Here is a 14,993-nt window from a genome sequence, read left to right as displayed (position 1 = left end):
CCCTTCTAGTCTCGTTCCACCCGGCCTCCATGGGCCAGAAGATATCATCGGCCACGGTGGGCAGGTGGATCAAGGCGTGTATCTCATTGGCGTATGAGTTGTCAGCGAAGCCGCTCCCAGGTCGCATTGTACCACACTCCACCCATAGTGCAGCCACTTCTGCAGCGTAGGCGACACAGGCTTCCGTAGAGGACATCTGCCGTGCTGCAACGTGGTCGTTGGTGTCGCAGTTCATTCGCCACTATAGGATAGACTCTTACGCTTTGGCGGACGCCTCCTTTGTTTCGGCGAGTACTACAGAGCGCCCTTTTGGGCCGGGGTTCAGAGGCAGCCAGTCTCCCGCCCTAGACATTTGAGCTTGGGTATGTCCCAGCCATGGACAGTGGGAGCAGCGCTCAGGAAAACGGACGTTGGCTTATCTGAACGTCCCTTTTCTGGACGCTGCGACCACTGTCCATTCCCACCCTGTTTGTGGTTTCTGGTGTTTACGTTTTGTTTCAGACTGCCTGCCTGTGATCCGGCCTGAAGGACAGTTTCCTTATTGACTTGCCTGTTGTTTTCGTTGTTGTGACCTTGCTGCGCCTTCGTGAGAGACTGGAGGACTATGGGATTGGAGGCGTGGCTTGACAGGGAGAGTTTAATCAGCTCTCACTCAGTTAGTGTCAAGATCTGAGGGAAGATCCCAGCCATGGACAGTGCTCGCAGCGCCCAGAAAAGGGACGTTCAGGTAAGCCAACGTCCGTTCTCTTTGTTTTTCTTGAAGTTTGAACAAGAAAGGACAAAGAAAGGATCTATTTATTTCTTTCCGATCCTTTAACCAATCTTGGGGCAATTTCTCTAGTTATTTAAAATTTCCAAATAGTTTTATTCAAAAGTCAATTTTCCATCGGGTTTTTATCCCTTTTAAAATTGCACTTTAAAATCTTCTCCCCTCCCCCCCCCCCCCGCTCATTAGCTGCTGTTTCATCGCTAGGGGTCTTAAAATTACAAAGATTTTTTCCTTGATGTTGTTTCAAACCATGGGTTGGCTGTCACTCACCCGGCTTCCAAAAACTCTGTTCCATTCATCACTCCTGTTCAATGCTTAATCCGGTTGCCCCAGCTTCGTGGCAGCCGCAATGGCTGCCGTCCGCCACCGCCAAGTCATAGAGAGTTTCCTCTGACCTTCAAGGAACTTGCCTGTTCCTCTTGGTCTTCTGAGGTGCCTCTCCTTCTTCCCCGTCCCTACAGGACGGTTCTGGTCCAAAAACCCATCGGCAGCGATTCGTCAGTCCAGGTTTTCGCGGAGCTCATTGGAGCCCGCTATTCCCCAACTGTCTCGCCGCGACGCCAAACCGGAAGTCAAGTTTGCCTTGTTTAGATCTCCCAAAATAATGGCCAGTGAATCGGGGTATTTGGCTTCAGCCTCCATAATTTGGTCAGCTAGAGTTCATAATGCTTTGTTTACACAGGCTTGTGGTGGGACATAAACAGCAATTTTAGTATATAACACAGTAACTTTTTTATATTTGTGCAATAGTTTATATTTTTATGCATAATATGCAGTTATAATAATGTCTAATTTACCATCAGTTCAAACGTGAACAATTTCATAATGCAATTGAGAAATGTAAAAAAAATCTTCCTCCATACTATGTTTACTGTAATTTCCCAGAATTACTTTATTGGTTTATTATATTTTTGAAATATTGGTTCATTAAAGCAGAATGTCAATATTCTATTGAAATAGCATAGCCAGGGTTGCCTTTAAAGTCAGTTTAGGAACATCAGTAAATCTTTAACAAAACAGAAGTTTTAACATCAATGTACTGCCTTTTGCTGACTTGTAAGCAATTTCTGGGCCTGTATTAAAAGTGCTGCTTTTATTTTTTAGACTTCTAAAATGCCTTATAGTCACATTGTCTGAATATTGCCTATATTGCCTCTTTATTCATGTTTTAGCAATTATTTGTTAATGTTGAAGATCATGGGTACCCAGTTGGGGAAAAAATGTATGCTAATATGCTAGATGAAGAGGATATGCAACTGACACTAAGAATAAAAAGCATCAGGGAAATTTGTTTTTTCTTTTGGTTTTTTTCTAATTGTAGAGTAGCCAGTTGTGAGGAGATTTTAGCAAATAAAATCATAGGGCTGGAAGGGACCTTGAAGGTCTTCTAGTTCAACCTTCTATCTAAGACAGAAGTCTGTGTGTTTACACTTTATGATATAAAGGGTCACAATAAATTACAAGTCTCAGGCAAAAGAGTGAAAAAGTTAAGATTGTATTACAGATAATCCTTGTTATGATAGTTCAATTAGCGACTGCTCAAAATTACGACCCTCCCCCCCCCAAAAAAGTATTTATAACCTGGTTGTGAAGTTAGGCATGTTGCAGCAACACAGTGGTCATTTACCCTTACCATCGACCACAGAGATGCCGCAACATGCCCCCTGCCTATTTCCCCCCACTAACCTGCCCCACCGGGTCTCCACAAGCACTGGGCCTGCTTTGCTAGTGACCCGGATTCCACTTACTCCTCCCATGGCTTTACTGCAGTTTTTGAAGGGCTCCAGAAGAGGCTGACCCACATGGCAGAGAAGCCAAAGTCTTTTATTTATTCAGAAACTTACGGTGAAGCTGTAAGAATGTGAGATGCAAGGAAAACAGCTTTGCCCCATCTGACTTCAGCTCCTCTGCCATGAGAGCCTGCAGGCTTAGTTTGGACCCAGTCTGGCCAGTGCCGAGCAGCCTTCTGCTTGCTGTTGACTGGCTAATTAGAATGAGCAGTTTCAGGGATTGTGGCAACAGCTGCAGCCAATCAACAAGGAGCTTGCAGTTCAGCCAGATAAGATAAAGGAAGCAAGCTCCTCCTTGATTGACTACTGCTGCTGCCCAATGCCCTGAAGCTGCCCTGAAGCAGGAGGCTGCGGTGGCCCCACCCAGGCCTTTTCTACTCCCAGAGGCCTGCTGGTCACCTGGCCCACAGCTGAAGTCTTTTACTCAGAAGCTGGCAAAAATGTTTTCCTTAGATTTCACGTTCTTACAGGTTCGCCATCATCTGAAAGTAAGTAATCCAGGGGAAACAGGGTGGGGAGGAGTAAGTGGAATCCGGGATGCTAGCAAAGCAGCTCCAATCTGTGAACACCAGTGGGGCAGGATGGGGGAGAAAACAATTGTGGGGAGCATAAGGTATCTCAGTGGATTGAGGGAGGCCTTAGGTGGCCTGCTGATGCACCAGACCCTGCATGCCCTTCCCCATCCTGAGATACCTCATGTGAATTTATGCACCTATGCATTTAATTAGCGAATGCATTGTAGAAAGCAGGGAGGGATTATGTTCATTTAACATGGTTCAATCAAAGGAATCCTTGGGTTACAAATGTAATTGGGAAGCTCCATTACATTAGTAACTTGAGGATTAACTGTATTTCCTCAGGGGAATAACTGTCTGTTGTTGTGCTTTGATGTGTGCTACAGTTGCAAGAAAAAGTATATGAACCCCTTGGGATTGCGTGGAGTTTTGCATGAATTGGTCATAAAATGTGCTCTGAACTTCATCTAAGTCACAACAATAGAAAAACACAGTCTGCTTAAAATAATACTACACAAACATTAGATATTGCCATGGTTTAATTGAACATAACATGTAAACATTCACAGTGCAGGGAGGAAAAAGTATGTGAGCCCCTAGCCTAATGACTTCTCCAAGAGCTAATTGGAGCCAGGAGTGAGCCAACCTTGACTCCAATCAGTGTGATGATATTGCATGTGTTGCTGACAGCTGTCCTGCCCTTTAAAAACACACACCTGTTTTGGGTTTACTGGTTTCAAGAAGCACTGTGATGTGAACCATGCCTCGCAGAAAAGAGCTCTCAGAAGACCTACGATCAAGAATTGTTGACTTGCATGAAGCTGGAAAGGGTTACAAAAGTATCTCCAAAAACCTTGATGTTCATGTGTCCATGGTAAGACAGACTGTCTACAAATGGAGAAAGTTTAGCACTGTTGCTACTCTCCCTAGGCGTGGTTGTCTTGTAAAAATGACAGCAAGAGCACAGCGCAGAATGCTTCATGAGGTAAAGAAGAATCCTAGAGTGTCAGCTAAAGACCTACAGAAATCTCTGGCACATGCTAACATTTTTGTTGACACATCTACAATAAGGAAAATATTAAACAAGAATGGAGTACATGGGAGGACACCATGGAGGAAGCCATTGCTGTCCAAAAAAAAATATTGCAGCACGTTTGAAGTTTGCAAAAGAGCACCTGGATGTTCCACAGCACTACTGGCAAAATATACTGTGGATAGATGAAACCAAAATTGAGTTGTTTGGGAAGAACACACAACACTATGTGTGGAGAAAAAAAGGCACAGCACACCAACATCAAAACCTCATCCCCACTGTAAAACATTGGCAGAGGGAGTATCATGGTTTGCGGCTGCTTTGCTGCCTCGGGGCCTGGACGGATTGTTGTCATTGATGGGAAAATGAATTTCAGAGTTTATCAAGACATTTTGCAGGAAAATGTACTACCATCTGTCCGCCAACTGAAGCTCCGCAGAGGATAGGTGATGCAACAGGCCACTATACGCGGCGGGGGGGTGGGAGTTCCGGAGGAAATGGGGGGGGTCGAGCTTGTCCAGATTGTGTTTTTATCATCGGTACTGTGAGGGGGAGGGGTAGATATGGCGGGAGCAGGGGGCCATATCATGTTAAGGGAGCGCGCACCCGCTGTCTCCATGCGGTAGCGTGCTCCGGCCCCCAAGGCTCCACTCATTCTCCAGGTTGCACAAACCCTCAGGGCCCAGGCCTTCGGCTGATGTTGTGCAATGCCAGGTCCGTAGTAAATAAAGACCCCCTCATTTGTGATCTTGTTCAGGAGGGGGAAGCGGACCTGGCAGGTATTACGGAGACCTGGTTGGGCCTGGAGGGAGGGGTTCCTCTGGTAGAAATGTGCCCACCAGGCTTCCACGCATTCCATCAACCGAGGTCTCAGGGGAGGGGCGGGGGAGTAGCGGTTATTATTAGAGAAGGTTTTAGGCCGAGGGAGGCCACTGTTCCTCAGACGGCCGGTTGTGAGACCCTCCTTGTGAAGTGGGGTCATGGGGTTCAGATGGGTTTGCTGATCACGTACCTGGCTCCCTGCCACGTGGCAGCAGCCCTGCCCGAGCTACTCAACGTTATCGCCGCAGTGGCGGTTGATACCCCCAGACTTATGGTCATGGGGGGATTTCAACCTGCCGTCCGTGGGTGAGACGTCTGAGGTGGCTCGGGAGTTCATGGCTTCCATGACGGCTATGGATCTGACCCAGCTAATTCATGGCCCAAGCACATGGGGGGAAACACACTGGACTTGATTTTTGTCTCTGGACAGTGGCTGAGTGATCTCGAGATAGGGGACATAGTCATCGAGCCCTTGTCATGGTCGGATCACTCTCTCCTTCGCCTTGATCTTCGAACCGCTGCTCCCCGCCGCAGGGAGGTGGAACCGATAAGATGGTACCGCCCCAGGCGCCTGATGGAACCTAATAGGTTCCAGACGGAGCTTGGGCCAATGCCTGAGGTCCTGGCTCACGCCTCGACTGGAGACTTAGTGGCCGCCTGGGATAGGGCGGCCGCTGGAGCTCTGGATCGAGTCGTGCCTTTGCGGCCTCTGACCCGGCGCCGATCTCACCTGGCTCCTTGGTTTACTGAGGAGCTGAGGGAGATGAAGCGCCGGAAAAGACACCTAGAGAGTAGTTGGAGGGCCAGTCGCACTGAATCTGACCGGACACTGGTAAGATCTCATATTAAGAATTACCTAGTGGCGATAAAAGCAGCGAAATGTACTCATCTTGCTGCTCTTATTGCGTCATCAGATAACCGCCCGGCCACCCTGTTTAGGGTGACCCGCTCCCTGCTCCACCAGGAAGCGAGGGAGGACCCCTTGGAGGGAAGAGCCGAGGACTTTGTTCAGTATCTGTATGACAAAATCACTCAGATTCGGGAAGATCTGGACTCCGACTGGGTAGATCCAGTGGGGATGACGGAAGCAGGTCCTGAGAATGTTATCTGGGATGAGTTTGACTCTGTGACCCCTGAGGACGTGGACAGGATTCTGGGTAGACTGAATGCGACCACATGTTTGTTGGACCCGTGCCCCTCCTGGTTAGTGCTGGCTTCCCGGGAGGTGACGCTAGGCTGGCTCCAGGGGATTATAAATGCTTCATTGAGTGAGGGTGTCTTTCCCGCCGCCTTGAAAGAGGCGGTGGTGAGACCTCTCCTCAAGAAGCCTTCCCTGGACCCGGCAATATTGGCTAATTATCGTCCAGTCTCCAACCTTCGCTTTGTGGCGAAGGTTGTTGAGAGTGTGGTGGCACGACAGTTTCCCCGGTACCTGGATGAAACGACGTATCTAGATCCGTTCCAGTCGGGCTTCAGGCCTGGGTACAGCACGGAAACGGCATTGGTCGCGTTGGTGGATGATCTCTGGAGGGCTCGGGACAGAGGTTGTTCCTCTATCCTGGTCCTATTAGATCTCTCAGCGGCTTTTGATACCATCGACCATGGTATCATGCTGCACCAGTTGGAAGGGTTGGGAGTGGGAGGCACCGTATTAAGGTGGTTCTCCTCCTTTCTCTCCAACCGGTCGCAGTCTGTGTTGACAGGGGGGCAGAGGTCGACCCCGAGGCCCCTTATATGTGAGGTGCCACAAGGATCGGTCCTCTTGCCCCTTTTGTTCAACATTTATGTGAAGCCGTTGGGCGAGATCATCCGTGGTTTCGGGGTGGAGTACCATCAGTACGCTGACGACACCCAGCTGTACATCTCCACCCCAGACCACCCCAACGATGCCCTTGAAGTGATGTCCCGGTGCCTGGAGGCCGTACGGATCTGGATGGGGGGAAACAGGCTCAGACTCAACCCATCCAAGACCGAGTGGCTGTGGTTTCCGACGTCCCGATATAGTCAGCTGGTGCCATCGCTGACTATTGGGGGCGAAGCATTGGCCCCCACGGAGAGGGCTCGCAACTTGGGTGTCCTCCTGGATTCACGGCTGTCTTTAGAAGAGCACTTGACGGCCGTGACCGGGAGGATTTTTCATTAGGTTCGCCTGATCCGCCAGTTGCGTCCCTTTCTGGATCGGGACTCGTTACGCACGGTCACTCATGCCCTCGTCACCTCCCGTCTGGACTATTATAACGCTCTCTACATGGGGCTCCCCTTGAGGAGCACTCGGAGGCTCCAACTGGCGCAGAGTGCGGCCGCGCGGGTGGTGATGGGAGCGACGTGGCGCTCCCATGTAACGCCTCTCCTGCGCGAGCTGCACTGGCTCCCGGTGGTCTTCCGAGTGCGCTTCAAGGTTTTGGTCATCACCTTTAGAGCGCTCCATGGCTTAGGACCTGGTTATTTACAGGACCGCCTGCTACCACCAATAGCCTCCCACCGACCAGTACGCTCCCATAGAGAGGGGCTCCTCCGGGTGCCGTCGGCCAAACAATGTCGACTGGCGGCCCCCAGGGGGAGAGCCTTCTCTGTGGGGGCACCTACTATCTGGAACAAGCTCCCCCCCGAGATATGGAGGATTCCGGATCTGCGTACCTTCAGTCGTACGCTTAAGACGTTCCTATTCCAGCAAGCCGGCCTGACCTAAACTTTTCCTCTTTTAAATGGGAATTTTAAATTTGGTTTTAAATTATTGGGGTTTTAAAATGGTTCAGCCAAATTTATTTAATTTGTTTTATCTCTATTTTAAATTTTGTATTTATATGTTCTATTTTATGGCTGTTCACCGCCCTGAGTCCTTCGGGAGTAGGGCGGTATACAAATTTAATAAAATGAAATGAAAAAAAAAAAAAAACAGGACAATGACCCAAAGCATACAAGTAATTCAACAAAAAAATGGCTTCAACAGCACAGAATACACCTTCTGGAGTGGCCCAGTCAGAGTCCTAACCTCAACCCGATTGAAATGCTGTGGCATGACCTTAAGAGAGCGATTCACACCAGACATCCCAAGAATATTGCTACACTGAAACAGTTTTGTGAAGAGGAGTGGTCCAAAATTACTCCAGATCGTTGTGCAGGTCTGATCTGCAATTACAGGAAATGTTTGGTTGAGGTTATTGCTGCCAAAGGGGGGTCAACCAGTTATTAAGTCCAAAGGTTCACATACTTTTTCCTCCCTGCACTGTGAATGTTTACATGTTATGTTCAATTAAACCATGGCAACATCTAATGTTTGTGTAGTATTATTTTAAGCAGACTGTTTTTCTATTGTTGTGACTTAGATGAAGTTCAGAGCACATTTTATGACCAATTCATGCAAAACTCCACGTAATCCCAAGAGGTTCACATACTTTTTCTTGCAACTGTATATATGGATTTCACTTTTTAATATATATATAAACATTTCTCTTTTTTTTATCCATAAAGAATATTTTGAATACTTTGCTCCAGACTTTACTCTCCACCCTGATGTCAGCACTAGAATTGAAAATCAGAACTCAAGGCAGGTGAGTATCTCCTGCTAAATGAACAAATTGCCCCCTTTCTTTATTTGCCTCCTTTCCAGAATATCTCATTTGAAAAGATGCATTATTAGTGCTTCTATTTATTAAAGCCTGTTCCTAATAGTAGATTAATTTTGTTACTATGCTTAAGTTTGATGGCCGCAAAAATGATGATAGAAATGTGATAATCTTTGCTGAAGCGATTTTCTTAATATGATTTTGCTGCATTTTCTGTTTTCTGTGAAGTACTTAGATCAAATACGGCAGACAATATTTGAGAATTTGAAGATGCTGAATCATGCACCTAGTGTCCAGATCCATGATGTCCCTTCTGATCTTCTGAGCTATGATCGCACAGATGAGCCTGATCCAGAAGAGAGAAGTTCAGAAGATAATTACAGCAGGCATGTTTTTATATTTGTCATACAAATAAAAACTATGTATTTTATCTGATACTTGAGAGAAACTCCAGCAGTTAGTCCCAGAAATCAGTATGTATTGATTGGGACTCTTAGTATGATCTGTTTAATAGCCATAGTGCTCCTTGTCAGAGCCATGTGCTTGTTGCGTTTTTTTAATAAGCAGATTCCATATTTATCCTTAATTTTTGCTATATTATCTTCTTAACCTATGTAACTTTATTATATCTTGCAGGCCAGAAGCTTCCAATGAGTTCTACGATGGTGACCATGATAATGATAAAGAAAGTGATGTTGAAATATGAGGCCTGAATCCTATACATTTACACTATGTGAAATTGTCTGGATGATAAAACTCTAAGGAGGCAATAGGTTGCAGTAGAAAGAATTGTTTGAGCACAGAAGGCAATGAGGGTTTCTATTCGACCCGATCTTCAGCCATTATTTGTGGGAATAAACCTTCCTCGTTTCAGGTTCATATAAGGTTCAGGTTGTTGCTAGGTAATCCTCTTCAATTCTCATTCTGCAATGACCATCACTTTTCACAAGGCTGCTACTCTTCAAAAAAGGACAGGATTTGCATTGTATTTTGAACCATTTTTCTTACTTTTATTTTCCTGGAGGGCCCAATTAGAAACCTGCAGTAAAAAGCTCACCTACATAGACAAATTTTCAGCCCTCTATAGCAATGGGAATTATAAACAGAGATCAGATAATGTTGGTGGATATTTTGCTTGACCATAATAGAAGTGGAGAAGTCATGTTATGTAGCACTCCAGTCATGTGGATTCTTTTAAAAGTTATCTTTTGTTAGTCTTTCTGCTTGGAGATGCTATGTACTGCATGGCAATATGCCCACTGAGAAATTAATTTGGCAGTTTTTTGTGACTTTTATAGCAAAAAGTATACCTTATATATACCTTATTGGACATACTTCAGTTTTTGCTTCACTGAAGGAATATTATTAAGGGAAGAGTCCCGGACCAAAAATTAACTTCAGTGTATCCATCTTTTGCTATCTGTTAAAAGCACTATGTTTTGATTTTCAGTATTATTCATGCTTGAATTCTAAAAGAAAGAAATTTTAAGGATATTTTTCACAGAAAAATGTATCACTCTCCCTTTTTACCCTATTCATCATTGTCCTGATATTTGAAGTATTTCTTTGAGTGAACTGAAATGGAAAGAGATTTCCCAACCTTAATTCCTCCTCATCTAATGCGGGCTTAAATCTTTTTAATTAAACTGCATGTGCTGAAGATAGTTGCCAACATTTGAGAAGTTCTTTGCAGCTAAGACGACAGAGAGGCAATTGCCCTTCTCTTATATTTTACCGGTGGGTTTAAAATATTAAACACAATATTTCTTATTTTCCTTCTCTTTTGTTCATTCCCAGTTCATCCTGACATATGAACGTTTATATTTAGTAGCTGCAGAGATACATCATGAATCTAAAATTGCACTGACTATGAAACTTTGTTCACTGCCATGACTGCAAAGCCTGGCACTTAGCTTGGGAGGTTCCTTCAGAAAGCATTGCAACAGAAAGCTCCTTTGGCCAGCCTTTTCCCATAGCCTCATACAGTTGCAAGAAAAAGTATGTGAACCCCTTGGGATTACGTGGAGTTTTGCATGAATTGGTCATAAAATGTGCTCTGAACTTCATCTAAGTCACAACAATAGAAAAACACAGTCTGCTTAAAATAATACTACACAAACATTAGATGTTGCCATGGTTTAATTGAACATAACATGTAAACATTCACAGTGCAGGGAGGAAAAAGTATGTGAACCTTTGGACTTAATAACTGGTTGACCCTCCTTTGGCAGCAATAACCTCAACCAAACGTTTTCTGTAGTTGCAGATCAGACCTGCACAATGATCTGGAGTAATTTTGGACCACTCCTCTTCACAAAACTGTTTCAGTGTAGCAATATTCTTGGGATGTCTGGTGTGAATCGCTCTCATGCCACAGCATTTCAATCGGGTTGAGGTCAGGACTCTGACTGGGCCACTCCAGAAGGCGTATTCTGTGCTGTTGAAGCCATTTTTTTGTTGAATTACTTGTATGCTTTGGGTCATTGTCCTGTTGCATCACCCATCCTCTGCGGAGCTTCAGTTGGCGGACAAATGGTCGTATGTTTTCCTGCAAAATGTCTTGATAAACTCTGGAATTCATTTTCCCATCAATGACAACAATCCGTCCAGGCCCTGAGGCAGCAAAGCAGCCCCAAACCATGATGCTCCCTCCGCCATGTTTTACAGTGGGGATGAGGTTTTGATGTTGGTGTGCTGTGCCTTTTTTTCTCCACACATAGTGTTGTGTGTTCTTCCCAAACAACTCAATTTTGGTTTCATCTATCCACAGTATATTTTGCCAGTAGTGCTGTGGAACATCCAGGTGCTCTTTTGCAAACTTCAAACGTGCTGCAATATTTTTTTTTGGACAGCAATGGCTTCCTCCGTGGTGTCCTCCCATGTACTCCATTCTTGTTTAATATTTTCCTTATTGTAGATGTGTCAACAAAAATGTTAGCATGTGCCAGAGATTTCTGTAGGTCTTTAGCTGACACTCTAGGATTCTTCTTTACCTCATGAAGCATTCTGCGCTGTGCTCTTGCTGTCATTTTTACAAGACAACCATGCCTAGGGAGAGTAGCAACAGTGCTAAACTTTCTCCATTTGTAGACAGTCTGTCTTACCGTGGACACATGAACATCAAGGTTTTTGGAGATACTTTTGTAACCCTTTCCAGCTTCATGCAAGTCAACAATTCTTGATCATAGATCTTCTGAGAGCTCTTTTCTGCGAGGCATGGTTCACATCAGACAGTGCTTCTTGAAACCAGTAAACCCAAAACAGGTGTGTGTTTTTAAAGGGCAGGACAGCTGTCAGCAACACATGCAATATCATCACACTGATTGGAGTCAAGGTTGGCTCACTCCTGGCTCCAATTAGCTCTTGGAGAAATCATTAGGCTAGGGGCTCACATACTTTTTCCTCCCTGCACTGTGAATGTTTACATGTTATGTTCAATTAAACCATGGCAATATCTAATGTTTGTGTAGTATTATTTTAAGCAGACTGTGTTTTTCTATTGTTGTGACTTAGATGAAGTTCAGAGTACATTTTATGACCAATTCATGCAAAACTCCACGCAATCCCAAGGGTTCACATACTTTTTCTTGCAACTGTATGTGAGAGGGTTGAGAGGCATTCCATAGCAGACTGAAGCAAGGCTGCGGGATTATCTCGCTTCAGCGTTCAAAGTGTACTTTCAAAAGCTTTAAAGAGAAGCATAACTTTTGGGCTGCACACAGCACTTGTGTTCTTTTTAAGGTGCCCCAGGTCAAAGTTTTCAGATGTTAGAAAAACTGATTGCTTGAAGTTCTTTTATGCATTTCTGTTAAAGCTTTCTAATGGATATGTATCCTTCAGGATACGTGTTTCAAGTAGTTTTAATCGTAGAAGGATGCACAACAAGCCATCATTACACGTGTATATCTACATAAAACAGGAACCAGAAATACCTCACAGGAGCATCTGAAAGCAGCTCCTCGAGAGTCAAGGAATACATCTCAAACTAATCCTGCCAAGACTGTAGACATAACCACTGTAATATCTTCCCTTTTTCATTAATACAACTATCACATTTTAAAACATGATAAAACTTTATTAACCTTATAAGCATTATATATATGCATTAAAATAATATAAAACACTGTATTATTAAAACATTATAAACATTATAAAACATTGTGAAACATGCAAAGTTCCGATGCAAGCAACTGTAACATCTTCCCTTCATATTAACACAACTATCACATATTAAAACATAAACCTTATTAAAACATTATAAAACATTGTGAAACCTGCAAAGTTCCGATGCAAGCAACTGTATCATCTTCCCTTTTCATATTAACACAACTATCACATAATAAAACATTATGAAACATTGTAAAAGTGTTGTGTCTCAGGATTGGCGTGGCTGTGCTTCCGGGTTGCAACAGCCCCAGCCGGTGGTTTCCTGATTCTATCAATAGGTGGCTGGGGCTTAGGACCATGGGCTGGCCGGGGCTTTAGGTCCAATCAGCTTTGTTGGCCAATTACTCCACCCAGTGGCCAGCCTGCAGCGGAAGCCCAAAGAATATTTATTCTCGGTTTGTTCCTGGCTAAGTAAGCTTGTTCTAGTCTTTTTACTTGCTTTTAATTATGGAATAAAAGAAGAGTTGAAGTCACTTAGAGTTGCCTGGCTCATTGGAACCCACTACATTTCACTGGCGAGGATGGGATGCTGAAGGAAGTGGCTTCTTCAGCGTCGCAAGGCATTGCAGCTCGGCACGGGACCATGCTGCACCGCCCTACGCATCCAGCAATTCAGAGCCGGCGGTAACTCCAGGCTGAATGCCATGAGCTCCTCGAGGGGGACTACGAGTACTTCCAGCAACGCCGGTACATCTGCCAGTGGGGTTGGCTGGTGCAGCGGCATTGCTGGAGTTTGACATACGCCGCCTGGACACATGGGAAATATGCCAAGCATGGCTTGAGTCTTTTTTCCGGTGCTATGGCATTACCGAGGAGGGCGCATGGCGAGACTGGTTCCTGAATTGCTGTGGAAATGACTTGTGTGGGCTGGCAGTGAGCCTTGTGCACCCCAGGAAAGTGGATCAGCTCTCTTACTCTGACCTGGTGGGCGTTATTACAGCCCATTTAGCACCTAAACCAATGTTGGTGTCCCGGCGGGTAGAGTTTTTTAATCGTAGGCGTTTGGTTGCCGAGCCAGCCGCAACGTTTTTGGCAGAGTTGCGTAAGCTGGCTCGCTGGTGTAAATTCAATGACTTGAATGAGGCTTTATTTAACCAGTTTATATGTGGCCAGACGGACAAGAAGTTGTTGAGGAAATTTTGTTCAAAGAAAGATCTTAAGATGGAAGACGCCCTAGCCATCGCGGCCGAGGAGACGGCCCCAGAGGCCCGGAAGGGGGGAACCACGCCGACACCCAGCTGGGTGGGGTTTCATCATGAGAGCCCCGAAGAGGATTCCGACTCGGGAAGGGATGACATGCGATTGATGAGGCGTAGGAGTGCCCCTAGGCCCGGCGGAGGGATGGCTCGGAACAACACGTCGGAGGCCATTGGACATCAATGCGGCAGCTGTGGTGGGGACCATCCACGGAGGACTTGCCAGTTCCGGGACGCTAAGTGTCGGCGATGCGGGAAGTCTGGACACATCGCCCATGCATGTCGGGCCAAGGGGGGTCGAGAGGAGAGCAAGAGCCCGCGAGGGAGACAGACGGCGAACGTTGAAGTGGACGCGGCCCAGTCTCAGTATGATCTCTTGCAAGTATACAGCCTTAGCTCAGAAGCCCCGAGTTCCATCAGGGTAGTAGTTAACATTGAGGGCACATCGTGTCCCATGTTCCTGGACACGGGATCCCCCGTGTCCATTATTTTGGCTAAAACACTCCGGAGTATTTGCCCCGGAAAGTTATCCTCACTTGAAGCCCCCCCATTCGAGCTAAGAGACTTCCAAAAAAAAACCCATAGCGTTGAAGGGGGTTGGAACATTCGAGGTTAGATTCAAGGGGGTCCGACAGAACCTCGATCTGTTTATAACAGAAGGGCCGTATACAAGCTTATTGGGCAGGAATTGGATGGGCCCTTTAGGCATCGAGGTAACCGGGGTGAACATGATTAGAACTGCAGACCCAGACTTGGTAAAGGTCTGCACGGAGTTTCCGACCGTATTTGATGGCTCGTTGGGGTTATATAATGGCCCTCCAATCTCCCTTCAGTTGGACCCGGCCGTTAGGCCCATCAAACTTAAGGCACGCCGGGTCCCTTTCGCTTTAAAGTCTAAGATCAACACAGAGCTGGATCAGTTAGTTGCCCAAGGGGTCTTGGAAGCGATTCCTCACGGGTCTTGGGAAACCCCAATCGTGACCCCAGTGAGGCCGGATGGGGTGGTCCGCCTCTGTGGGGATTATAAATGCACCCTTAATAAGGCATTGCCCGACCACGCCTATCCAGTTCCGGTCGTACAACACGTCCTGGCCACGTTAGCGGGGGCTAAAGTCTTTGGCAAGCTTGACTTGGC

General features: G+C 45.9%; 1 protein-coding gene across 6 annotated transcripts in view; it reads left to right on the top strand.

Moving 5' to 3' along the window:
- The window catches only part of HDAC3 (histone deacetylase 3), a 187,172-nt gene extending 176,907 nt beyond the window's left edge, over positions 1 to 10,265 (top strand). For all 6 annotated transcript variants that reach the window (XM_060686757.2, XM_060686756.2, XM_087891208.1 and 3 more), the window contains 3 exons: positions 8,401 to 8,480; positions 8,724 to 8,881; positions 9,132 to 10,265. In XM_060686757.2, coding sequence (XP_060542740.1) covers positions 8,401 to 8,480; positions 8,724 to 8,881; positions 9,132 to 9,201 — 308 coding nt within the window. In that variant the 3' untranslated portion in view covers positions 9,202 to 10,265. The remainder of the gene's footprint in view (positions 1 to 8,400; positions 8,481 to 8,723; positions 8,882 to 9,131) is intronic.
- The last annotated feature ends 4,728 nt before the right edge of the window (positions 10,266 to 14,993 follow it).

The sequence above is a fragment of the Pantherophis guttatus genome, chromosome 3, assembly GCF_059756535.1.
Source record: "Pantherophis guttatus breed Tessera chromosome 3, ASM5975653v1, whole genome shotgun sequence".
Lineage (NCBI taxonomy): Eukaryota > Metazoa > Chordata > Lepidosauria > Squamata > Colubridae > Pantherophis > Pantherophis guttatus.
Note: the sequence above shows the minus strand (reverse complement) of the source record. Positions and strands in the feature narration are given on the sequence as shown.